Source organism: Vulpes vulpes, chromosome 10 (genome assembly GCF_048418805.1).
Source record: "Vulpes vulpes isolate BD-2025 chromosome 10, VulVul3, whole genome shotgun sequence".
NCBI classification, from domain to species: Eukaryota; Metazoa; Chordata; class Mammalia; order Carnivora; family Canidae; genus Vulpes; species Vulpes vulpes.
In genome coordinates this window covers 406,533-434,143 of record NC_132789.1, presented here as the reverse complement: position 1 = coordinate 434,143, position 27,611 = coordinate 406,533, and the positions used below count along the sequence as shown (strand labels likewise).

The window sequence follows — 27,611 nt, the reverse complement described above, 5'->3', positions numbered from 1 at the left end:
GTATTAATTGTGAGTGTTTTTAAAAAAATAGAAGCCCATGTACTGCAACAAACGGCAGCCCCAGATGCTGGGACAGTTGTAGCCACAGTAGCAGCAAGCTCTTTCCCAGTGTTTTTGTGTTCCCAGAGTTGACAGCTTCCTTGGGCATCTGCCCACTCACTAGGCCTAGGCCAAGGCCCAGACTCAGGATGTGAGCTAGATAAACGGTTTTCCACAGGCATCAATTATGCACCACTTTCTAGAAACAGTTTGGACAAAGTAAGCCAGGGGTTGTGCCAACTTCTTAGAGCATGGAATTAAGAGGCAACACATCTCTGACTTCAGGTGTGAAGGAGGCCCAGGAAGGTAAGGGCCACCCAGGCCTCATGTCCCACCCTGAGCCTGACCCCTGGACCCTCGAACCCACACACCGAAGGGGGAGGTGGCAGGTCCCCTTCCTTCTTCCCTTAAGGGGTTTATGCAGCTGCCTCACTGTTCTGCCTTCAAAAATATGCCTTGATGGCAGAATTTCACTTGACCTTTGAGGAGCAGGGCAGCATTTTGGAAGTGGAAAATGAGCCCACACGGGATATAGCCGAGGAGCAGGAGGTGGGTCTTGACATGGGGTCACGGGGGCCCACTGATGTGAAGATGGAAACTTTCTGAGGTGCCACAGATGACCAGAGCCTTCTGAAATGGCAACAGTGTTTTAAGTTTGGTCAAAATTCTTAAGTTTGGTCAAAATGAAGCCTGCTAATTAGCCCATATAACATGAGGGACCCTGAACTGACATCAATGGGAAGATACAGCATCCCTCCTATTGTGTGGTGCTGTTTATTCTTCTGAGACAGCCAAGAAAGGTACAGAAGTGCAATCTGTAAACCAGAAAATCCTCACCGTTTTTGTGTACAAGTGCAAAACATCAGTATCAGTAAGAAAAGCACATGCTTTGAACAGCCCAGTGAGCAGACCAAGCTCAGGGCAATGGGGCCGTGAAGCCACAGCATGTCAGGGCAGTAATCCCACAGACCACCATTGCCCCTGAAAGCTGTGAGTGTTGCTGCAAACGTGCCAAAATTATTCCAGAGGACTTGTCCATGCTGCAATGGAGGAAGGTCTTCAAAAAGATGTGATGGCCAGTTGACCCATAAGCTCCTCAGGACCTCCCAGCCTTGGCTGAGGATTCCACTCACCCGTCCCGGTCCCCGAGGTTGCCCCAAGGACACAGCCTTGAGACAGTGATGCTGTGGTGGCAACACGTGCACGGACTGGGGCTTCTGGACCAACTCTCCCGATTGGGAAGACGGCTGCAGGGAGCTATTCACCTTGCCACCGACGATAATGAGCCGTTTATGTGAGTCCCTCAGCTTATTAAACCTGCCATGTGGAACCTGGAGTGGCCTGGCCCCTTCCTGCCTTCCACACACAGATCTCACCCAGGACACTCCCAAGAGGGCTGCAAACCAACACTTGCTCCGTGAGGTGGGCACTCGTTCTAGAACACCTTGCCAGTGGCCGTGCCTAGGCAATGACCAGGGGACTTGCCCATATCCCTTGTACTGCGGCCGGAGCCACAGAACCACCCCATCGGGGCAGAAGGGTTCCCATCATCTCTTTTGACGTGAATTAGTTACATGCCAGTTGTCAACATAATGAGAAAGGGTTGCTCATTTCCAAAGGCAATTAGGAATTTTGTGCTAGCTTAACTGAAAAAGTTTTTCACAACCATGTTAAGAACAAAAGGGGCCGGAAAACAGCAAATTCACCACTATCAGGTTAACACACTGTTTCATCACAACATTACTTAAGATTTTAATAAAAACAGCACCTGTGAGAGTCTTTCTGAAAGCTTAGAATTTCCACCACATGGTTTTATTTATTTATTTCATTAAGTAGCTTAAAAAAGAATGCAAAATCACCTTAAGACACATGATGATGCATTCGCTGGGGCCAGAACCACCTTATAGCAACAAACAGGTGAAGACCGCCTAAAACTTCAGAAAACAAGAACTGAGTCTGCAAAACTCAGAACACTTTTAATTTCCATCGGAATATTTACAACAACACATGGAAGAGAATTTTACAGAAAGCAGACCACTGCTGTGAAGGTACTATCTGTATTCTAATTTCTTTTGAGAGCAAAGATGACTTTTATAAATGCCATTGGCTTTTAGAATAGAATGTATTTTTCTGTGTTATAGCTAGATCATTCCACAAATGAAAACACCCTGTGTAACAACCATTTAAATTTTAAAGTCTAAATCTTGATTCCAATATTACTGACTTGTCTCTTGTTAGCACATGAAATACATTTTAACACAAGTTCCAATTCAGAATTTTTGTAAACAAAAACAGAAGTCTCATGCCTACTTAGTATCACTGTATATTCACAAAAACCAAGTTTCAGGAAAATAAAAAATGATTTACAAAAGGCACTGAATTTAGCAAAAATTGGTAGAGCTTTCCATTTTGGATCAACCACTGGAAATGTTCACAGAGCACCACCAGTGCGTGAGCAGTCACGTACACCCAAGAGAAGTCAGCTCTCAACTCGGGTATGTGGGTGTCAATCGTGGCAGTAGTTCTAAGGTGACCCCCATGCTCCAGGCAGACCGCCCAGAAGGTCATGGACAAAGGGAAGCTAAAATAAATGTAGAAAGGTAAATGATCAGGGCTCAAAGATAAACTGCTATTTTCTGTACTAAAGCGCAAAACCCTTTTATAAAGAAAATCCAATGGAAGTAAATTTGGAAATATGCAATACATTTCAAAACCAGAGAACTTAAAGGTCATTTTATTGGCACTACCTCAGCAACTAAACAAAGTAACTGGAACTGCAGGTCCCTTAGGGCTGCTGGCCTCTCAAGTGCTGCGGGACGACTCCCAGGACTCCCAGGACTAGAGGACTGACTCCCAGAGAAAAGCCAGTTTTATCTTCTGGTCACTAGCTTAAATGTTTATAATGACCGTAACTATAAATGCTGCAAGTGTAAGTCATCTTCGAGGTTCGCGGACTCCTGAGCATCCACCTGGTCAATGGGTCTAACCCACTGGGACCAACCGGCAAAACAAAGATTTTCTATCAGGAACTAAGAAGTCAGAGATCCTTCCCAGCAAAATGAATGAAAGAATGAATTTTGGCACAAAATTCATCTTTGTTGTAAGAACGGAACTGAAGTGAGCACAACTCCGGGCAGCCCCAGCTCCGGCATTCGCCCGGGCACAGAACGGGAAAGGCGCCTTACACTTGCAAATGCAAACTTAAGTCCACATTGTTATACGTTGACAGTTTCCAGAAAATCTGCATCTGGATTTGCTTCCATCAACTTCTCCCAAAACATCAGAAAACTAAATTTTATACAAAACACTAGCATTTTCTAAAAATCTTTTACTCTCAAAATGAGGACTAATAAATTAATCAGAATATATTCTTTTTGGTAGAATTTCAGCAATAAACACATTACCCTTTTTTCTTTAAAAACAAAGAGTAAAATGAGATGCCCAGCAGCTTACACCCACCCTATAAGGCTGTGAGCTGGGCCAGGCGCGCCATCCTGCGGAGGTGGCTCCCACTTGCAGGGCTATAGCGCCCAGCGTTGCCCAGGCCTGGGGAGTGTGTGGGCCCGGGCTTCCCGGGGCTTCTCCCTGGGCTGCAGCTGTGGGGGCAGCCAAGGTCCGGCTGCTGAGGCTCCAGCTTCCCTTTCAGCGCAGGACTTGGCCAACTGAGGAAACCAAGAAAGGTCTGTCAGTACAGATGGTGATGTGGGCCCTGCACCCAAGCCCTGGGGGACCACAGGGCTCCAGGAGAGGTACCGCAACCTCAGAACCACAGGATCTGAAGTCACAGAACACACGACTTCCCAGGAGTCCCATGTGGCTCTGACCAGGAGTCCCTACCCTTCCATCCTAAATCTCCACCTTATCACCTCCTGCTTTCCACCCAAGCGCACACCTCCTGTGTGCGTGGGACGCTGCCAACTATGGCCCTATCAGGATGCTGCATGTAAGCCTGGCTAACCAGTCTGCTGGTGTTCCAGATGAACAACTATGTGAACATCTGCAAACTGCGACTGGACCATTCTGGAAGCTAGCTACCAACAACCCTGTGCTATAGGTTATTCTGCAGGCCCACTGACCTCTGTCTGTCAGAGGGAGAGTAGCACAGGACGGCACTCTTCCATCTGTGTACGGCTGGGTACTGCTGAGGGTCCACGTTGGCATACTCCAGAGCTGCCAGAACATCCCGATCCAGTTTTGATGGCTCCTCTCTACAGGGCAGAAAAAAAGGAAAGAAAAAGCAGAAACACCTGTGACTAAAAAGACTTCCAACACCAGTACTCAAGAGTCCTGCACAGGAGCAGAACGGCAACTGCTGGCCCATCTCTGCCACCACAGGCACCAGCTGTCTGGGCTGATGTGGATTGTGGATGGACAAAGGCCACAGGGGCAGACAGGCCACACTGTCCCACGGGGGAGTGGTGGACCCCTCCACTGCGAACATGCAATTCTGAGCCCCCCCAGGGTCAATGACCACAAGACTGACCCAAAAGGCCTGTCCCCTGGGAAGATGGTCTTTCTTCCTAAAACACACCAAGTTCTTGGCCTAGTCCTTCTGGGGATGACTACTTCCCCAGGGAGTACAGCAAGATGTGAACCTGCACTGAAAAGAACACACCTCCCACCAACTTGGACAATCATACCAGAGCACCCAGGGCTACAAAGTCATGAAAGAGATGGGAGCCAGAAAACCACATCCAACCACGTTGTGGGTAGAGAAAAGGTTTGCGAAAACTAGGACAGTGCCACGTGTGCTCACATCCGCTTCCACATCCACCCCCACAGCCTCACCCATGTGCACACACCCCATTCATACCCAAAAAGGAAGAGCCTCTGGACAGGCTCCTTCGTGGTGGGGACCCCTGAGGGCTCTGAGGACACGGAACCACTCTGCTGAGCCTTGTGCACAGGAGCATCAGGACCCAGACGAATTTTAGCTATTTTGGCTGACATTTCACTTTCTGTCCTGCTTTGGTTATTTCTAGGTGTGTCAACAGCAGGCGGCTCTAACAAGTCACTCTCGACTACATCCATTCTTGACGTCAAGCTCTTCCTGTCTCTACTTTTTGTAATTTTATTTGGTGTCTTAGAAAAGTTACTTCCTAGATCTTCCAAATTCAGTTTATCAAGCTCAACCGTCAAGCCTGAGACTGATGAGAGGAGAGCTTCCTCTGTGCTCGGGGCCTCCGGCCGCTTCCTGCCCAAGGTCCTGCCGCTGCTCAGGGGGCTAAAGAACCCATTCTTGCTGCTATGGGGACTGGTCAGGGTGGAGGCTTCTATAAGGTTGGTCTTCTGCTCCAAGGGAAGGATGTCACACTTCGAGTCCCCAAAAGTGCTAATTGTGGGCTGGGTGTTATTTCGAGCCACGTTCTGCCGATTTTTAATCTCTTCCAAACTCAAGTCATCATCTTCATCAAGAAATGCTCTCACAGAGATGGAATTGCTGCACTTCCGAGCATGGCCTACAGGGGAGAGAGAGCAGTTCTTCAGAGAGGTGTGTGACAAGGGTCCACAAGGGATCACGCGGTGCAGCTGCAAATCCCCAGAACCAGCCACAAACCACACTCCTTCAGAGCCACGTCCTCAGGCCCCCAGACAGAAGCCTGCACTGCCCCTTAAGAAAAGCCATGCAGGTCCCTGCACATAGAAACAGCAGCATCCAGGCCCAGCGCAACGCCTTCACAGGCAGGAGAATGAGAAGGAAGCCAAGGTCAAAGGCAGGTGCACGTGGGACGTGACAGTGGCTGGCACCTCCCATCAAACTTGCTACGACACCAGTGGGCTGAGAACAGGAGAAGGCTCGTATGTGCTCATTCACATGGACGCAGTTGGTCCACGGCCACAGGACAGGGTCCGAGTTCCAAGAACCTACAGACGTCTGAATGTCCTTACCAAAGGGGTTCTCCTGATGAGAGGCTTCATTTTCTCCTGAGTCCTGTTGGGCCTTTTTGCCTGCTTCCTGGTGAGTGAGATATTCTTCTAGTTTTTGCAGACCCTCCTGGGAAGACAGATCAACAAAACAACCCAGAAAGTCCCAGTACTCGACCCAGGGATACCCCAGCTCATGAGCCAGCTCCCTGCAAGAGTAAGTACAATCCATCAGTTAGAAAACCAGTTGTAAAAACAACAACAACAACAACAACAAAAACAAAAAACAAAAAAAACTCACAGATCTGACTGCTCAGAAAACAGCCACTTTATGCCAAACAATGCCTGTAATCTTGGTTAGGATTTTTATTATAAATTTGGGGCTATGATAGTGCTCTGCATTTCTCAAGCAGGACAAGGCTGAGCACAGTTTCTCTCCTGGACTGTCACTGCATGCAGTGCAGCTGTGGAGAGAGAAGGGGTCCCTGACCACCCACCCCACTCTCACAAGCCAGAGAGGCAACAAATCAGACATGAAACCCCATAACAGACCAGCCTTGTTTCCATATAACAACTGTATAAAGTTGGAGAGGATTCTGGTTTTCCTAAGGCACATAAAAATTTGGAAATCCTTATCAAGTTCAAGCTGTAAACTTGAAACTGTTTGAGAAAAAAATTCTAAAACAATCAATGTAGCTTTGATTTCACTGTAACTTAGCTTTTTGACTAAAAACACTTTGTTTTTGGAAAAAAACACTTTTCAGGGACTTTTTACTAACAGCTTCTAGCCACATCTGCCTCTTGAGTTTTACTTCCTGCCAAGGAGACACCCAGCATATGGCCCCTCATACAGAACACTGCCACCCCCTGGACATGCTTCCCATTAGTCTCTGCCAGAGGGACCGCTGTGGTGGACTCCTGTGCTACACAGTGTGTGCAACATTCCCAGGAAGCAAACCTCAACGAATAAACTTCACATACTCCCCGCTTCACCGTGAACACTTCCCAGAACGATCGTTTTGCAGCTGTAACTGGTTTCCGTCCTCAACCAGCATATAAGTGCACAGTATACAAAACGACACTGCCACTTGGCTCCTGTTCCTTTGTACAAAGCCAGTCAGTACCTTCCCACCCTCTCAATGCCTCTTTCTGGATCCGTCTTCCTGACATTGTGAAAGAAGCCTGCCTTCTCTCGAGGTGGTGTTTTCCAGAGCCTGCGAAAATCTTCTGCCTGAGGAGAAAACGTACCAAGCTATGCAATGTACCCGTCACAGGTAAATGCAGAGACCCATCAGCACCACAGACCCAGCTGAGTACCTCCCGGCATCCCTCTTCCTCCTCATGTGCCCTCCTGCATGGCAGTTAGACCAGTAAACAACCAGTGCCTCATTATGACAGCAGCACAAAGGGGCTCTGGCAAAGATCCCTTCCAGTGGCCCACGCTGGGCTGTGAGGCTCCGAGCTGCCCCTCAGGCTCCCAAAGATGAAGCCTCACCCTGAGGTAGACCCTGCAGAGCTGCCTCACCAAGGGCCTCAAGTCACTTTCCCATCACATAAGAGGAAAGTGCACGTCTATATTTTTAAGTCACTTTTTTTTTAAAGATTTTATTTGTGTAGAGGCACCTGGGTGGCTCACCAGTTGAGCATCTGCCTTTGGCTCAGGGCATGATCCCGGGGTCCTGGGATCGAGTCCCATATCAGGCTCCCCACAGGGAGCCTGCTTCCCCCTCTGCCTGTGTCTGCCCCTCTCTCTGTGTCTCTCATGAATAAATAAATAAAATTTTTTCAAAATCTCCCTGCAGGGAGCCTGGATGCTCAACTGCTGAGTCACTCAGGTGCCCTTAAGTCACTCTTATTAGAATTTTGTTTTATGCAACCTACTCTAACCATAACTCGTAACACTTGTTTTTGCAGACATTTCTATAATTGCAGGTAACTAATTATTTAAAATTATTAACATCGTGGTATCTGGGTGGCTCAGTCAGTTAAGCATCCGATGCTTGGTTCTGGTTCAGGTCGTGATCTCAGGATCTTGGGATCAAGCCCCGTGTAGGGCTCCCTTGCTGAGAGGGGAAATTTCCCTGAGATTCTCTCTCCCTCTACCCTTCCCTGCTGCTCTCTCTCAAATAAATAATTTTTTAAAGACTTTTATTTATTTATGAGAAACAGAGAGAGAGAGAGAGAGAGAGAGAGAGTCAGAGACACAGGCAGAGGAGAAGCAGACTCCATTCAGGGAGCCTGATGTAGGACTTGATTCTGGAAACCCAGGATCACACCCTGAGCCTAAGGCAGGCGCTAAACCGTTGAGCCACCTAGGCATCCCTGAATAAGTCTTTAAAAAATAAAATAATTATCATTTTTAAATTTCATTAAAATAGAAGGTCTCATGTTTCGTTTTTAAAGATTTTAAGTACTCTCCACAGCCAACGTGGGCTCGAACTCATAACCTTGACATCAAGAGTCACATGCTCCAACCAAGCCAGCCTGGCACCCTTTTAAAGTCTTTAATAAGAAAGATAACAGTGTACGAAATACCTCTGCCCCGAAGGTGAACTTCACAGTTTGCAAATGGAAATTTCCTACTGACAATAAACAACCAAGAATATGGAATGGACAGCCCAGCTAGACTGGCGTGTACCATGAGAAGGGCCCCTGATACGGACAGAAGAACCAGGTGATGATGATATTTAACCCAGGTAAACTCCGCTCCTCTGAAGTATGGGCTCACTACCATATCCACCCTGGCTAACCGGTGAGGAACAGGATCAAGACACTCTTGTTTCTCTGGCAGATGTTCTCAAACCTCATCACCACCTCAATGGGATTCCACAAGTCCTGATCTCAAGACCAAACACAAAGCAAGCGCTGAAACATCCAGCACTTCTGGTGGGGACAGCCAGGAACTGGTTCCAGAAGCTTCTACAGGAGCTCACCTTGGACGGGCTCAGGGGCCCTGCAAAGGCTCTCAAGGTCAGAACAGGGTCTCTGGGGCCACCTCCACTGTGGCCGATGTGAGAGTTCTCAGTCGTCTGGTCTGAAGACCACAACTCCCCAATCACCGGAGACGATGTGTCCTCAGCTCTCAGAAGTGGCACATAGTAGTGGCCTGGGAAGAGGAGATACCCTGGTTAAGGCATCTCCTTGGGTGGGTCCTCACCTCAGTGGCATCTGGTAAATAACCTAAGAAACACCAGGGGCTTTGCAAGGGATCCAATGATAAAAAAGCTCTGGAGCTAGAGGACCTAGGTGAGAGGCCAGTTTCTGTCAGACCACATTCTTCCTCTGCAGGGAAAATAAAAAGGAAGGAAGAGGAACAGCAAACACCCCTCCGTACCCCCAGGTACTAAAAAGACTGAGGCGGGACCTGTATGAACAAGATTAGCATAAAAGTAGGAGCCTGAGAATTGTTAAAAAGAAGTTGTATTTTAATCTCTTTTAACCTTCCTGATCTGTGGAACAATATTCTATCACTGAACACACAATTCAAACGATCTGGCATCACAGGACACTCTGATGTGAAATCTGGACAAAGAATGATAGAGTGTGGTGATGTCACCTGGGACAGTGGAGCAGGAAAGTGTCAGGACACCACATGCAGATGGATAGTTGTGGCTTTCATGTGCAGCCACACAAAACTTTATTTACAAAGATTAGCAGCAGGCTGGGCAAGCATCTGCTGACCCTTGCTTTAAGTGGACAGGAACAGAAACTAAGAGTCAAGGAGAGACAGCAAATGGGGCCAGGTCAAAGAGCTTCGAGCTTCAAGTATCTGCTGTCATGTCACATAGCAAGTGGGGCCACCAGACTTCTAGCTGCAGATGGCGGGAAAGATGCCTCTGCCACCACCTTCCAAACACACTGGAAACAGCCTAGAGGAAGACAACAGGAAAAGTTCCTTTCTGAAACCAGCCACTTCCATGCTCCCTGAAGCTTCTGACCACAAAGTAGGGCCCAGAAGGCAGGGGTGAGCCCCCATAGACCTGATCAGGAAGGGCTGCCCCCACAGGTCACAGGCTCCCTGGGCAGCCAACAGGTCAAAAGTCAGCCTAGAGTGCTGAGATCCAGGGCCTATGAGGCTGCAGGAAGGAGCTGCCCAGGGAGCCAGGAGAAACAAGACCTGGTGCAGAGGGCAGCACACGGAAGGGCTGACAGGGATCTGAGAAGCCAACCAAGTGCCAGATCAAAGAGCTCCAGGCAGAGCCCCTCCCACTCTCCGCTCTGCTAACTTGCAGGCTGTGCTTGGGCACCTGCTACATGGGACACCTGCAGAGATTACAGGGTGACACCATGAGGAACAAATGACAGACGACTTGTGGTCTCCCAGGGAAGTTCAAGGCTTCAAATGAGGCATTATAAGACAACAGGCGGCATGTGAGCTGGGGGTTCAGGAAGCAGACCACCCCAAGGTCTGTCACCCTGAGATGTCACCCTGCTTCAGCGAGCAGTCCAGGGCCTTCCCCACTGGTGGTCCTTACATTCCAAGCGCTATGCCCCAACTTACCCTTTAAGTACTCTCTAATCTGCTCCTTCAGTTCCGAAGACTTATTTTTGCTTCTTTCACAGATGACCTGTTTTAAAAATCAGTATGTGAACAGTCTAAATCTTAATTTGTCACATTTTATCATTAAAATGATTTTATAAAAACAAAATTTAAAGTTAACAATACAAGGACAATGTCCTAATATTGAAAATTTCATAAAGCCCAGAATCAAAGCACATGTGTTTAACAGTATAATCTTCTTCCAAAATGTTCTGTAAAAGCTGAAGGGGTCAGGACGAGGAGGACAAACTCTGTGAGTGAATTTTATATCTTTCTTCATACTACCCTCCAGGTTCTAGTTTTCCACATCAGTCAGGCAGGAATGGGCAGACACACATATAACTTTCAGCTCCATGAACTCCAATGCCCAGGGGCCTGTCTACTGCTGTTGTTTGGCTGGATTAAAACAGAATTCCTATTTAGTGTGGAACACAAGTGTTTTATTCTTGCTACTACAGGAATCAACTTTCTCCCTTAGAGAATTATAGTGACAAGAACATTTTCACTAAAATAAAAAACCAATAACCTTCAAATAAGGAACCACAAAATTACCATCTCTGGCTAGCCTGTAAGAGAAATCAACTACATTGTACCCTGTAAGTAGTGTTTCTATTTTTTTGTGAGGCATAGCAAGTGATTTAAGAATACTAGCTACCAAATACCATTTTACAGTGAAAAGTATACACACCTATGCACACAAAAAAGTTGAGTGTGACTCATGAAAAACAATGATAATTTCTGAGATGTAGAATAGGGAATTTTATTTTTGTTTATGTGTATTCTAAAGTTTCTATAGAAAATGGGCACTATTTATATAACCAAAGCAACTATAAAAGCAGCATTCACTATCAGATTAGAATCCTTACAGATTCCACCTCAAAGGGCTGGTTGGTTCAGATCAGCTGACCAACAACAGCTCCAATGCACAGGACAAATCACCGATCTTTCAATTCTTGTCAGATCCACCTCCCCCCGCCACCTCACAAGTACAGACGCACCTCTGCCCTCTCTAATGCACATTTTGCTTCACTGCCAGCATTAGTCTTGACAAGAGTCGTATGGGTCAGGTGAGAATACCTGGGAGAGACTCAGGGCTGTGCCTGGCACATAATGAGCTAAAAACATGTTAGCTGCTTTCAGCACCATCATCACCACCACCATAATCCTTATCACTACCCACCACCATCCTCACCATCACCACCATCCTCACCACCATCTTCATCACCACCACCATCCTCATCATCCTTACCACCATCTTCATCATCACCACCACCACCACCACCTCCTCCACCACCACCACCAGCACCACCACAACTACCTTCACCATCACTACCACCACCACCTTCATCATCACTACCACTACCCCCTCTCCTCCATCACCATTGCCTCCTCCATTCTCCAGTTCCCTGGTCAACTGAGGTAATGCATAAGCAGAACTTGATAAAAACTGTGAGATGATGAGAACAAATGACCATCGGTTTCAGGATGATAAAATAAGCAAACATGGGCAGTTCATTATTCTGAATCAGTTCCTGATTCTGCTGATGCGTCTTCTTCATGGTATACCTTACTTAGTAATCATGGTTCTATGGTGTGCTCGTGAGGCAAACATGTTCACAGGGTCAGTGACTGACTTCACAGTAGCTGTGATCAATACTGTGATTTCACACGTTTTCATGTCTAACAGTATACAGTAACAGTATTTTAATAGATACTTACATCTTCAGGAGTTTTATCATACTTATTCCTTGGGTTTTTCACAATCAAAGGGTGTGAAGAAAGCACGTTGACCACATCTGCATTCCCAAACTTACAAGCAAAATGCAATGGCGTGTCATAGCCCTGAGGGAGGTGCAGTGGAAGAATACTTATCTTTAATTATGTTTGTTTCAAAAGGTTGCTTTAAGATAAATATAAGTAACAGAACAAAAACCCTCAAAAACAAAAGACCATAAAAAGACATTATTTTTACAACTGAGAAATATTGGCATGTTAAGCGCATACTCACTTTAAGCCTGGACTTGAGGCTAGCCCAGCACCCTAGTAACTGTTGCCCAGTGCCTGGGTGCCCAGGTTCAGAAGGAGCTAACAAATGAGCTAGGGCAAAGTACACTCTTTATGACCATGTCACCATTTCATATAACTTCCCACATGAACCTAAAAAAGTCTGGGCAATTGCCTACAGCAGCATTCTCTGACCATATCCTGCCCTTTTGTCCAGACTGGCAAACCTTCTCAACTGAGATTCAGAAAGTGAACAGTTTAGGCCTTGCAGACCACCCAGTCTCTGCCATAACCACCCTGCTATGTATGTCTCTGCAGCCATGGATGATCCACAAAGAAGGAGCAGGGGGTGCCTGGGTGGCTCAGTCAGTTATGTATCTGCCTTGGGTTCAGGCCACAGTCTCAGGGTCCTGGGATTGAACCCCATGTGGGGTATCCCTGCTCAGCAGGGAGTCTGCTTCTCCACCTCCCTCTGCCTTCCTCCCCCCACCCCCGCAACTTGTGCTTTCACACATTCTCTTTCTCTCTCAAATAAATAAATAAACAAAATCTTTATAAAAAAAGAGGGGGACTGTTGTGTTCCAATAAAGCTTTATTTACAAAACTAGACTGTCCTTTGCAGGATCTGCTCTAGTGCATTGTCTAAATTAGGACTTTCTTGATTCATGTTCTACCTGAGACAACTCTACCTCTGTGGCCCAAGCTCTACTAATAGCCTGATCTTCCCTGCCAGGCCTGCAAAGGTGGGAGGATGACGGGGCTGCATGTTAGGGGCCAATGTATTCACTTAGCACTCAAAACACCCAACCTCAAAGGGACCTCGATACTCTCACTTCCTTCTGGCCACTCCTTTCCTTCATACTACATAACATCCATCCCTAACCTGCTCCAAATTCTGCACACTTGACCATAACCTCTGCCCTCACTCCTGCTGGGACAACAGGCTCTGGGTTCTTTCAACACTGCTGGCCAGCCTGGCCCGGCTTTTCACCATGCTGGTCTCTGCCGTGCTCTGGTACTTTCTCAAGAGTCCAAATATTTGTGGCCAACACTGTCGTGATTCCTCTTCTTAGTGAGTTATGGTCAAAGATGGCCCATAACATCTAATTTCAAGAATTTATTAAATGTTTCCTGTAGACATGCATACGCACATTTTTCTGAGAATACTACAGAGACATTAATAAAAAAAACTGTGTATTTTCTGTAGGGCACACACTTCTCTGTTATAGTTTTTTTTTTTTTTTTTTTTTTTTTTAAGATTTATTCATGAGAGAGAGAGAGAGACAGAGACACAGGCAGAGGAAGAAGCAGGCTCCATGCAGGAAGCCCGGTGCAGGACTTGATCCCAGAACTCCAGGATCATGCCCTGAGCCAAAGGCAGACACTCAACCACCAAGCCACCCAGGCATCACTCTGTTATATTTTTCAAGTCACACTTCCTGAACGTACTAATCAAATTAGGAATCCTTCCTTAAGTCTATCCACTCCTAGTCTAACAGACACAACTCTAATTCTGCTCCTTCTGTCTTATTTTACACTTACTACTGCTTTCATATAATCATTGTTTTCTAAACTTTTACTTCCTTCTATAATTGTGCTAGCTTGGCCAAATTTATGTTTATTCTCCCTTCTCTCTCTTGTTAATTTAAAAGTTATCCTTGCTTTGCAATTCTGGAGTTCAATGTGTCATTCGACATGTATCATGAAATAGTAAGTCATGTCCCACTCCAACATGCTTCTGTTATTCCTTCTTGTGACAACCACAACTTTTCAAACTCCTAGACTTGCTCCGAGTGTACAATTCTTGGCTCTAAGCTATCACTAGGTTCTGCTTTATGTAAATAAGTAAAATTCTTCTGTTTTAAGAATTCTTACGTAAGCCTACGCATCATTAAAAAACAACCCTTTGAAATTTTTAACTCTGCAGGAAATATTCCTAATATTAAGTGGGAAAAAAAAGATACAGAATCCTAGAATAAAAGGCACCAAAACCCCTTTTTACTTTCTTCTCCCTTCAGGCTATTACATTGGTTTATCTTCCCATCAAAGCCCAGCTCAGGCCTCTCTGGACAAAGGCCAGGAGGGACATATCCTTGCACAAAGCTGAGAGCCATATGCATCCTGCCTAGAGGCAGAGCTCTCGTGTGTGAATGGATCTTGTCATCCATCCCTTTCTAAGCTAGGTGAATTCAATGAATGCACATCTCCTCTCCACATGCAGGGGGATGCAGTTAATAATCACATATGAGAGACATAAGTCTTGTTTAGACTGGCTATGACTGTTCCTACGGCACACTCACCACTTTGTCCGGAGTGTTCAGGTACAGGTCAACGATGTAACAAATGCGCTGCTGCAGCATATTCGGGTCATCGTCTGGGTACATGAGCCGCATAAACTCAGGGTTTTCCAGAGTCTCCAGAGTCAGCTGGCAGATAGAAGCTTGATTCTCTTTGGCAGCAACATGCATAACATTGTACCTACATCCTTCCTGAAAGAAAACTACAGATTCTGAGCTTCATTTTTGTCAACCACAGTCTTTTGATGCTAACAATGTTGGAAGCAGGCTTACCTGCACGATGGTTGGATTGTCCCCTGAACCAATGAGATACCGGGGATTACTCCAGGTGAGATTGGAAAAGGTGTCATCTTCTCCCTTCTCCACAGCTTTTCGAAGTTTGGCAGTGAGATCTTGAGTACGGGGGGTTTTGTAACTGTTGGCACGTTCTCTGTTTACAGTTTCTGACTCAGACAAGTACAAACCATCTGTCATTAGAAGATAGAATTTAAGAACATTTAACTTCACAAACATTTTCTTATCACCCACTGTGTGCTATATGAGGGCAACAAAAATCTTTCCCACAGAGCTTATATCCTAGTTGGGATTAACAAATAAGCATCAATTAGCATATATAGCAGAAGAGCCTGTGTTCGAGCCAACAACATGGCACAAACATACCACTACGGCAAAAGTCCAAGAGCAAAAGGACCTCACTGGACTCTAGCTGCAAAAGGCTTTGTGAAGAGGGATGAGGGCACACCAGCAGCACCCGTACAAGAACTTCCACGAGCAGAGTTCCCATAAAGGCAGAGTGGAGCCAGAAGTGATTTTTTTGTTGTTTAATTACAACCACCTGGGGAAGTCTGAAAGCAATCTCTAGAGGAATATTTTCACAAACTGTAAAGAGGGAAACCTGTAACTGTTCAAAATCACTCTGATTCCTCCCTAAGAAACACCTATGTAGGGCCAAGTAAGGAAACAGAAAAGCAAGCAGATGAGGTTTTTGACTAAAGGCCTTATGTCCACAAGGAAAAGGTGCCTTCCTGGGAGCCCTAGCCAGCCAGGGAAACAGGACAGCTGTGAGCTCCTGGAGGGGACAAGACAGAGCTGGGCCAAAGTTAGACACTGCTAGGGTTCTGCACAGTGCTAAAAAGAGTTCTCAGAAGACCCTGCTCTGGAGCCAGAGTGAGTATGACCAGATCTCTGACTGGACAGGTCCTATAGGTGAGCTCAACTTTTGCAGGATTATCCGGGTCAAAGCAGATGGCACAGTCCTACAAGGTATAGGCACGTCTCAGTGCCTAACAAAGCCCCTGACTCCCACGGGCAGCAAGGAGAGAGGGAAGCAAAGGGAGCAAAACAAAAGGGCCAACTGTGGCCCCTCTGCTGCTTCTCCTTGGCCTTGTCCCCGCCAGGGCCTGGAGCCAATGCCTGGCCCACTGCCTCTATCCTCAGGGTCATCCCCAGACCAGGTGGCTGACCCATTATCCATGGCCTGGGCCTTAGCTCTCTACTTCCTAGCAAACTGAACTTCTCAAAGGAGAAAACCAATGACAATACATGGGGAAGAAAGCACAAAACACCTGGGGCCCACCTAATAGTAACACCAAGAAGTGAGCTGCTACATAATTTACCTTTCAGTCCACCACTGCTAAAGAGTGGTGCTATTTTCACAGGAGAAAGTGGTAAAGAGGCTTTGCTTGGAGAAGGAAAATAATCACAAATTCCTCTAGCAAATTTCTCAGCATCTTCTCTAGTTGAAAAAGCTTTAAATCGAGATCCTTTGATCATTTTGACAGCTTGCAATGCATCCTTTCTATCCTCATAAACATGAATCTTTTCTGCATGGAAAAAGTAATAGGAAAATTAGAGAGGAATAATCGGAGTCACTATCACAGAGTTCACACCTGAAGGCCCCGGGTTTCATAACAAACAACTGTTACTCAGTTTTTCTCTCATATTTCGGATTTTTCCCTTAAGATTTGTTTCTAAAGATTTATGCATGAGAGAGAGAGAGGGAGAAACACAAGCAGGGGGAGGGGCACAGGACAAGGGAGAAGCAGACTCCCCAATGAGCAGTGAACCCAAGTTAGGATTCAATCCCAGGACCCTGAGGATCATGACCTGAGCTGAAGGCAAACACTTAATTGACTGAGCCACCTAGGCATCCATTAAAGACTTATTTTTTAAAATCAGCTCTACACTCAACATGGGACTTGAGATCGAGTTGCATACTCCACTGAATGAGCCAGCCAGGTGCCCCAATATTTCAGATTTTTAATCTTGAAGAAAAGGGGCCTTAGCTGGTCAAAAGAACACAATAAGCTTGATCATATGTATGGGCTTGGATATAAAGATGTGTATTTTGTACACATATGTAACGTATCTAAGGATACTATTTATTTTGTTAAGATTTTATTTATTCATGAGAGACAGAGACACAGGCAGAGGGAGAAGCAGGCTCCTTGAGGGGAGCCCAATGCAGGACTCAATCCCCAGTCTCGGGATCACACCCTGAGCCAAAGGCAGACACTCAACCGCTGATCCACCCAGGCTCTGAGCTGCCAGGTAAGGAAGCCTCCTCACCCCCGACTCAGTTCTGCCTAGATTGGCTCCTGTGTTCCTTCACATCATAGATAGTCGCTTTGCATTGTGTTCTTGGTGCATGTCTGCCTCAGCAGACAAAACCTGGGGAGACAGGCTGTGTAGGGGCTATGCTTTTTTTTTTTTAACTTTTTTTTTTTTTTAAGGTTCTATTTATTTATTCATGAGAGACAGAGAGAGAGAGGCACAGGCACAGGCAGAAGGAGAAGCAGGCTTCATGCAGAGAGCCTGATGTGGGACTCGATCCCAGGACTTCGGGACCACTCCCTGAGCCGAAGGCAGACGCTTAACGGCTGAGCCACCCAGGCATCCCAAAAATGCGTACCTTCTGACCCAACACTTACCATTTTGTGAAAATAAAAATAAGGTACATTTTTATATAGAGATCTATGTTACTTTTAAATGAAAATATACCAAAAATAAAAACCTGAATTCAAATACATATATATAAATAAAACATAGGCGAGTCAGGAATAACTGCACAAAAGCAGTTATAAAGTGGTTAATCCGGGATCCCTGGGTGGCGCAGCGGTTTGGCGCCTGCCTTCGGCCCAGGGCGTGATCCTGGAGACCCGGGATCGAATCCCACGTCAGGCTCCCGGTGCATGGAGCCTGCTTCTCCCTCTGCCTGTGTCTCTGCCTCTCTCTCCCTCTCTCTGTGTATCTCATGAATAAATAAAATATTTTTAAAATAATAATAATAAATAAAAAACAACTTTTATAATAAAGATTAAAAATAAATAGAAATTGCATCATGACCATTTCCAGTGTCAACATTCTTTAAAAAATTCTTATGGTTGAATAATATTCCATTCTACTCATGGTACATAATATGTCTAACAAATCTCCTATTTTGGGGTACTCCCACAAACGGTATCACAATAATGATAGTCTATAATTTCTGACATTCTAATCAATATCAAGCTTTCATTAACTCTTTCCAGTGCTGTCTACTTTAGTATTCTTTAAAACTGCAATTCTAGGGGCACCTGGGTGGCTCAGTCAGTTAAGCATCTGACTTCAGCTCAGGTCATGATCCTGGGGTCCTGGGACCAAGCCCCGAGTCGGGCTCCCTGCTCAGCATAGAGTCTGCTTTTCTTTCTCCCTCTGTTCGTGCTCACTTATGCATGCTATCTTCCTCTCTCAAAGTCTTTTTTTTTTTTTTTTTAATTTTTTTTTATTTATTTATGATAGTCACAGAGAGAGCGAGAGAGGCAGAGACATAGGCAGACGGAGAAGCAGGCTCCATGCACCGGGAGCCCGACGTGGGATTCGATCCCGGGTCTCCAGGATCGTGCCCTGGGCCAAAGGCAGGCGCTAAACCACTGCGCCACTCAGGGATCCCAAAGTCTTTTTTTTTTAAATTGCAAATCTTTGATGTTGAAAACTACTTATAATTGTACTAGCCATTTACATTAAAAGGTATTCAGATTATGCTGGAAAAAAAAGGGAAAAATTTATCAGCAAATGGTAGCTAGTCAAAACCTATTTGTAAATGTAGCATGTCTCAAAGAATCCAATTTTCTTCATTTTTAAAAATTCACATATACAGGCAACCCTCTCGGGTCCCCCTCGCTCTTTGGGAGCTTTGTACTATGGCTCAATAAACTTCACTTTGCTGCCTATCAAATTAATTAAGTAAAATAAAATTAAAATTTTAGGGACAGGGGATCCCTGGGTGGCGCAGCGGTTTGGTGCCTGCCTTTGGCCCAGGGCGCGATCCTGACCCTGGAGACCCGGGATCGAATCCCACGTCGGGCTCCCGGTGCGTGGAGCCTGCTTCTCCCTCTGCCTGTGTCTCTGCCTCTCTCTCTCTCTGACTATCATAAATAAATAAAGAAAAAAAAAAATTTAGGGACACCTGGGTGACTCAGCCATTTAGCGCCTGCCTTCAGACTAGGGCATGATCCTGGAGTCCTGGGATCGAATCCCACATCGGGCTCCCTGCATAAAGCCTGCTTCTCCCTCTGCCTGTGTCTCTGTCTCTCTCTCTCTCTCTGTCTCTCATGAATAAATATAAAATCTTTAAAAAATAAAATAAAATAAAATAATTTTAAATGAAAATTTACATACACATTTACAAACAATTCAGCAGAGTTCTACATAAAAATGCTAACAGTGGGGCATCTTGGCAGCTCAGTGGTTGAGCATCTGCCTTTGGCCCAGGTCATGATACTGGGGTCCTGGAATTGAGTCCCACATCGGGCTCCCCACAGGGAACCTGTGTCTCCCTCTGCCTGTGTCTCTGCCCCTCTCTCTGGGTCTCTCATGAATAAATAAATTCTTTAAAAAAAATGCTAACAGTGTCTCACTTGGTAAAATTATGGTGATTAAATTTTCTCTGTGGTTCAAAATTTTCAACATCACATTCCCCTGCTGTCCATGTACCATCTGTGTAAGAAACACCAGATGTGGGGCATCTGGATGGCTCAGTCAGTTGAGCATCTGCCTTTGGTTTGGGTCATTGATCTCAGGGTCCTGGGATGGTGCCCCCACATGGGTCTCCCCACTCAGCAGGGAGTCTGCTCCTTCTTCTCCCCACTTATGCTCTCTCTCTCTCGAATAAATAAATAAAATCACTTAAAGAGAAAGAAAGAAATACCAGATGCCTGTTACATTACCATTTCTCGCTGGGATGTCCTCATATGCTGGGCACACCCCATAGTACAGAGGCTGCTCCACAGAGGCCCTCACCATGGCTTTGTGGCCACTGACCCCAGTGGTGGCACTGAAGGGCATGGAGCAGGTCTTAGATGTCATGACATCTTCTTCTGGAGGATTCAAGCCCACGCTATAACCAAAATCTCTGTCTTCGGACAAGCCAACCTGCTCAGCCTGGCTTCCTACAGCAGACTTCAAAACCCTTTGTGCATCCTTGCTTAGAGTGGTGGCATCTGAGGTGTCAAGGCCAGGAGGATATGAAGGCAGTGTTCTTCCATGTTCTAATAAAGCCTGAGCCAATTTTTTCTCAAAAATGAACCTTGTGGTTGATGTAATGGGTCCACATTTCAATCCGGCTTTCACAATTTCTTCTCTAAGGTCATCGGGATTCAGAAGTTTCAGTCGTGCCAAGATGGCATCCATTGTCATTTCACCTAGGCCCAAGAAAACAAAAATCAATCTGATGGCTAAAAGTACATCCTTTCTCATTAAAAAACAAAACAAAACAGAAAAATATCCAGCAGTAGCAAAAAAGCTGGTTTCAGTTTCATTTCAATCCAGTTTCTCCTTATTTTTTGTAGTCTTTGAGCCCTCCATGAGAACTTTCTGAAGTTTCCTGTTTCAAAATTAATAAACTAAAAAAAATGAAGCAGTTTCTGGTTCATTTGGATAAGAATGTCAGAACCTGCTACTATTACATGATATACTAACATCCCAAGAAGGTAAGCACCCTGGGGAAATAAGCACGCTCATTTTCTCTAGAGTGTAAGTGGGACAAACCCAAGGAAGGCAACCGAACAATATCCATCAGAAATCCAACTCCAGAAACAGACCCTACAAATATATTTGTACTTTATTCCATAAAAAAATGGAAATTTATTTATGCAAAGATTTAACCAGAGGAGCAGAGATAGCTCCGGCAGTCACTCTGCTAATACTGGTAACAAGTAGCTCATGTTTAACGTTTTGGGAGGGTCTTTCCACATGCCTAGCTCTAGTGTAAGTGCACTACACGGCTAAGTATTTAATGGTCATAATTCTTCTGTGTGGCAGGTATCATTACTGTTCACCCCCCACTTTACAGATCACAGAGACACTAAGTAATTTGTTCAAGTTACACAGCAACCCAACAAGTGGATGTGAACTGAACAAGGGTTTTAATGGAGACCTTTGGAGAAAGAGCTGGTAAACCTGTGGATTATAGGCTTAAGCATGGTCAGCAAGAATTGGGAAGAAGGTAAGAAATAACAGGGGTGGAAACAAGGGCTCAGATTAGAAAAACTGGAGGTCTTTTTTTTTTTTTTTTTTTTTTATGATAGTCATACAGAGAGAAAGAGAGAGAGGCAGAGACACAGGCAGAGGGAGAAGCAGGCTCCATGCACCGGGAGCCTGATGTGGGATTCGATCCCGGGTCTCCAGGATCGCGCCCTGGGCCAAAGGCAGGCGCCAAACTGCTGCGCCACCCAGGGATCCCGAAAAACTGGAGGTCTTAAGGACAGATGGACCAGATGCCATGGGGAGGGGCTTGAGGTATTGCAGTCAGCCTAGGATAACAGCCAGATTTCCAGTCTAGTTGCTTATGAGTGACTTCACCTGAGATAGAGAATGCTAGAGAGAGAAAGATGGAGACCTAGGCACTGAGCATCAGAATCACGTTACTGCCACCAACTGGGCATTTCAGTTTTCAAGTCCAAGATTTACAAGTTCAGAGTGAATAACAGGTCTGGGAGTCATAAGCGCATAAATGGTGATTTTAACACCAATAATACACCAGGTATAACAAGGAATAAATACAAAGAATTAAGAAACAAAGAAACTTCTAGAAGGGATGAAAAAACAATTACACACGGTAATCAATAAAACCAAAGAGTAGAGAGTTTTAAAAGACGTATTTGCAAATGAAATGATGAGACATCCAAGATTAAGTTACTCTAGGGGCACCCAAGTGGCTCAATTGGTTAAGTTTCTAAATCTTGATTTTGGCTCAGGTCATGATCTTGGGGTCATGAGATGGAGTCCTATGTAGGGCTCTGACCTCAGCAGCAGTCTGGTTGAGATTCTCTCTAAAACAAATAAATCAATCTTTAATTTAAAACACACACACACACACACACACACACGTATTTTAAAGGTTTAACCAGAGGAGGTGTATGTATATGTGTGTGTATATATATCTATCAGGAGAGCTATGGAGGGGGCAATGACAAATAAAGTAAGAGTCACAAAATATTAATACCTTTTGTAGCCAGGCGATGACTACAAACAAGGAATTCATTATATTACCCTATTTCTGTGTATTTTTTTATTTTTACTTTTTTTAAAAGTAAACTCCATACTCAGCATGGAGAGCTCAATGCAGGGCTTAAACTCATGATCTTGAGATCAAGACCTCGGCTGAAATTAAGAGTCAGAGCTCAACTGACTAAGCCACCCAGATGCCCCTGTGTATTGTTTTTCTAAGCTTTTAATGCCACCACCCCTTCCCAATTCCAAGATTTCAAAAATGGCTGTTACTTATTTGCAAAGAGGATATTATCCTTTTAAACAATGAATGTGGGGATCCCTGGGTGGCGCAGCGGTTTGGCGCCTGCCTTTGGCCCAGGGCGCGATCCTGGAGACCCGGGATCGAATCCCACGTCAGGCTCCCAGTGCATGGAGCCTGCTTCTCCCTCTGCCTGTGTCTCTGCCTCTCTCTCTCTCTCTGTGACTATAATAAATAAATAATAAAAAAAAAAAAATTTAAACAATGAATGTACTGCACAGTCCCAAAAACCTGCCAAAGATTTTGAAGGCGGGCAGCCTACTGATCACAGGATTCTACCCAGGGAGGGTACGTAAGCAGATTCCCTTTATACGTGGATATAAGAGCAACAGAGGTGACTCAGGGATAGGAAACTGATATGAAAGGCACAGGAGAGGTAAAAGCCACAAGCAAGGGGGAGGACGCCTGGGTGACTCAGTCGGTTGGGTGTCTGCCTTTGGCTCAGGTCCTGATCCTAGAGTCTGGGGATGGAGTCCCACATCGGGCTCCATGCTCAGTGGGTAGTCGGCTTCTCCCTCTGCCCCTCTCCCTGCTTGTGCTCTTTCAAATAATTAAAATCTTGGAAGAAAAAAACCACATGCAAGGGATTGGGACAAGTGGGGCAGACACTGAATAAACAGAAGAGTTGTATCCATTCCTACAAAAGTCTAGTTTTCCCATGTCATTGCTCTAAAGCTATCTTTCTAACCTGAGCTAGTGTGAAGGGGGTTTTGTCCTTGTATCTAGTCAAACAGTAAGTAGAATAATTACATCACAGAACTAACTGTGTGAACTTGGACAAGTCATGCAAACTCTAAGCCTGTTTCCTCATCTGTAAGATGGATATAACAGCTCTACTTCTTAGGCTGCATTGAAAATTAGATAAAATAGGGCAGCCCTCGTGGCTCAGCAGTTTAGTGCTGCCTTCGGCCCAGGGCCTGATCCTGGAGACCCGGGATCGAGTACCAGTATCAAGTCCCACATCAGCTCCCTGCATGGAGCCTGCTTCTCCCTCTGCCTGTGTCTCTGCCTCTCTCTCTCTCTGTCTCTCATGAATAAATAAATAAAATCTTAAAAAAAAGAAGAAAAAAGAAAATTAGATAAAATAATACATGAGAAGTCTGTGCTGCTGTGTTTGACACTGACAAATTATCCATAACTGTCAGTTCTGGTTACTAAGTCATCAAGTAACAAAGTAACACAGGCTTATTAATCTTGCAAAACACATAATATGCTATAGAAAGTCAATCTGAATGAAAATAATAATGGGTTTTAATACACTGTAATTAGTATTCATAACACAAAATATAATTGTTTATGTGTACAAAATAAAGAATAAAGCAGCAACAAATGAGCTTGGGTACCTGCTGGTGGTGGAGGGGTGAAAACTGGGTAGAAAGAATGGACAGAGGGCCAGCCCAGGGAAGGGCAATACTTCTCAGTATCACTTCATAAAAGTTTCTGACTTTCAGAAACATGTTTGTGATTCACATACTAAAAAATAATAAACAAGATAGGGCAAGACCCCAAGTGGAATATAAATCAAAACAAATGAGTTCAGGGATCCCTGGGTGGCGCAGCGGTTTAGCGCGTGTCTTTGGCCCAGGGCGCGATCCTGGAGACCCGGGATCGAATCCCACATCGGGCTCCCGGTGCATGGAGCCTGCTTCTCCCTCTGCCTGTGTCTCTGCCTCTCTCTCTCTGTGTGACTATCATAAATAAATAAAATTCAAAAAAAAATTTATAAAAAAAAATGAGTTCAACTGCATTACAAATTAGAAACATAAGGAGAGAGAGAACACCTAGTAAATGAACAACAGTATAGGACTGTGCACTATACAGGTCAGCAATTCTGAAGCTACCTTACGCCTACTCTAGGAATCACAAGTAACTGGATAGATAGCTGCTAGCAAAAGCCAGGTTCCTTAGGACCAAAGGGAGCTACAAGCAAGGGCAAGGGGAGGCCAGAACAGGGGTCAGCAAATTGCTACGAAGGGTGCCAGACTAAGGTTGAGACCTGTGAATCATAAGGTCTCTCCAACACTCAAGAAAAGCTAAATACCCAGTAAGACTTTACAAAAATAGGAGGGGGCTGGATATGGCTGACAGGATGAGGTTTGCTGACTCCTGGGCTAGAATCCAAAGTATCTGCCCGACCCTGATTGACCAAGACACAGATCAAGATGACAATTGGGGAAACCCAGTCAGGTCTGCAATGTGAATAACGAACACTTCCAGGCTGTCCCCCTTACGGTGATTACATAACATACTAACACCAGGGAATATAAGTGAACGGTATACTGATTCTAACTTTTTATTTTGAAGATATTACAAACACAAGTTCAAAAATAGTATGGAAAGTTCCCAGCATCCCTCACCGGTGACATCTTACATGCTGCAGCGCACCAGAAAACTGACCTGGGCTAGGCTTTGCCACATCCTGCATCACTCTGCTCTTCGTGTGGAATTCCAGGACCGTCCACATGTATAAATTCAAAACCGACTACTCAGTGCTCCACCACCACAACGATCTCCTGCCGCCCCTTTACAGTCATGCTCAACCTCCTCTACTGTCGCCAAACTCCGGCGACCACTCATTTGTTCTCTGTCACTGCCACTTTTCAAGAACGTTATCATAAATGAAATCATACACCGCAGACCTCCACAGATTGGCTTTCTTCAGTCAGCACAATGCCCCAGAGGCCCAGCTGCTCTTCCCTGCCTTTCCACTGCTGTGCAGCACTCTACGGTGTGAATGTGCCACACTGTTTAGCCGTTCAGCCCTCAAAAGGCATTTGGGCTACTTCCATCGTTTGGACACAAGTAGTTATAAACAGTCACATGTGGGTTTTTGTGTAAAAGTAAGTTTTCATCTTTCTAGGATAAATACTCAGGAAAGCAGTGCACAGTTACATTTTTGAGCAACTGCCAGATTGATTTCAGAGAGGCTGAACCTTTAACCTTTCCACCAGAGACCCAGTAAATGAGACCCAGTTTCTCAGCATTTCTACCAACAATTTGTGGTATTTTTATTTTAACCACTTTAATAGGCATAACAGCTCATTGTAAGGTTTTTTTTTTTTTTTTTTTAAGATTTTATTTATTTATTCATGAGAGACAGAGACAGGGAGGCAGAGGGAGAAGCAGGCTGGGAGCCTAATGTGGGACTCCTCCCAGGCCCCAGGATCACGCCCTGAACCAAAGGCAGATGCTCAACTGCTGAGCCACCCAGGCGTCCCCGTAGGTTTAATTTGTATTTGACTCTTGGCTGGTGATGTTGAGCATCTCTTCATACGCGTATTTGCGTAACATCCCTTTGTAATTTTTTATAAGTCTAAAGTGACTTCAAAATAGAAAACTTAAAAAGGAAATGTTTAATAAAAAGACACTGAACCTTCCTCTCTTAGCTCCATGCTCTACTGGCCACACACATCACTTAGCTTTAGTATCTGGGGAACCGGCCGTCCTGGTGTCCTGCAGTAGCCTGGCACAGGGTGGAGGCGTCCCTGGACACATCATGCTATTAACTCACGACGTCGGCTAAAGCTTTGTTGGGGGATGACAGAAGGTGACACCATCAGGATGGGGACAGCTGGACCTGGGGGGCAGGCCGCTGCCCAAGCCGCGAAGTCCCGGCCGGAGCTAGGAGGCCCGCGGCGGACCCGGCGGACCCACCCGTGTGGCTCCTCTGCTGTGAAGCCAGGACAAGAGAAGCCCGTGACCCCTACGGACCCTCTTAGCCACGAGACTGCCAGCTGGACTCATCAATTTTACTTTCTGGGAACAAAATCTCCTCCTACCCGAGCACTTAAGGAGGGATTACCGCTCGTCCTCCAGAAAGAGATGGGACGTTCGCACAACGGGGTGAAGTAAGCGGGACTGAGAGGGGTCCCGGGGGCGGGCAGCGGGCGCCTCCGCCGCACACGGATCCGGCAAACAGCACCGGCCGCGGGCGCGGACAGGCCCGGGGCTCGCAGCTTCTCCACTGTCCGAGTGTTGAGGTCTCCAGAGCTTCCCTCTAGGCCTTTCCCAGAACAGCAGCTTCAGGCCTGGGAGGGAGAGGGCGGGGGGGGGGGGGGGGGGGGGGGGACACGAGGATGGGGGGTGGGGAGGGAAGGGGTGGGAGGAGGGGAGGGGGGGAGAGGGGAGCGGGCCGGGGAGGGGGGAGAGGGGGAGGGGAGGGGGGAGAGGGGGAGGGGAGAGGGGAGGGGGGAGAGGGGAGCGGGCCGGGGAGGGGGGAGAGGGGGAGGGGAGGGGGGAGAGGGGAGCGGGCCCGGGAGGGGGCGAGGGGGGAGAGGGGAGGGGGGAGGGGGGAGAGGAGGAGGCGAGGGGAGGGGGGAGAGCGGAAGGGGAGACGGGAGGGGGGAGACGGGAGGGGGGAGAGGGGAGGGGCCGGGGAGAGGGGAGCGGGCCGGGGAGGGGGCGAGGGGAGGGGCCGGGGCAGGCCAGGCCCAGACCCGGGCCAGGCCCCGGCCAGCGAGCGGGGTCCGCGGGCCGCGGCGGACGGGCCTCACCTGGGGCCGAGGTCGTGGCCGCGCCCGCCGGTGGGGCTGAGGGCGCGCTCCGGGCCGGGCCCTGCGGCCGCCTCTCCAGCCGCCGCACCAGCCAGCGCACCGCGAAGAGCAGCACCGAGGCGCCCAGCAGCTCCCAGGCCAGGGCCGCCCACTCCGCCGCCGCCAGCCGCGGCCACAGCATCGCCGCCGCCCGCCCGCCGCCGCCGCCGCCGAGGACGAGGCCGCCCGCCCAGGACCCCGCGGCCCGAGCTGCCCGCGCCGCTGCCTGACGGCGCCGTCCCGCGGGGGGCGGGGGCGGGGGCGGGCCCGAGGCTGCTCGTGCGGAAGGGGACTCGCACCCGCGCCCGGCGGCCCGGCGAGGAGCGCGGCCCGGGACCCAGTGGCGGCGTAGGCGGGCGGCGGAGCGCGGCGGCAGGCAGCGGCGCGGGCAGCTCGGGCCGCGGGGTCCTGGGCGGGCGCCTCGGCCTGGTCCTCGGCGGCGGCGGCGGCGGCGGGAGTCCGAAGTGGGGTCCGAGAGGCGCGCGAAGCCCCGGCAGAGGCGGGGTCCGCAGGCGGGACGCGGTCGAGGAGGCGGGGGCCGGGAC

The 27,611-nt window shown here is 47.0% G+C and overlaps 1 protein-coding gene across 2 annotated transcripts; it reads right to left on the bottom strand.

The window, feature by feature from the left end:
- Positions 1 to 1,818: 1,818 nt before the first annotated feature.
- Positions 1,819 to 27,244, bottom strand: ANKLE2 (ankyrin repeat and LEM domain containing 2). Of its 2 annotated transcripts, XM_072722522.1 has the most exons (14): positions 27,028 to 27,244; positions 19,953 to 20,426; positions 16,362 to 16,568; positions 15,019 to 15,212; positions 14,749 to 14,937; positions 12,164 to 12,286; positions 10,406 to 10,472; positions 8,838 to 9,010; positions 7,029 to 7,135; positions 5,929 to 6,113; positions 4,853 to 5,498; positions 4,116 to 4,247; positions 3,499 to 3,701; positions 1,819 to 2,620 (listed from the first exon to the last, which is right to left on the bottom strand). In XM_072722522.1, exons 1-13 carry the CDS (start codon positions 27,206 to 27,208, stop codon positions 3,500 to 3,502), a joined length of 2,880 nt encoding a protein of 959 aa, XP_072578623.1. In that variant the 5' UTR covers positions 27,209 to 27,244; the 3' UTR covers positions 1,819 to 2,620; position 3,499. The 2 variants fall into 2 exon arrangements, with proteins under 2 accessions (XP_072578623.1, XP_072578624.1); XM_072722523.1 differs by having other exon boundaries at positions 1,819 to 3,701; positions 15,019 to 15,188.
- Positions 27,245 to 27,611: the final 367 nt, after the last annotated feature.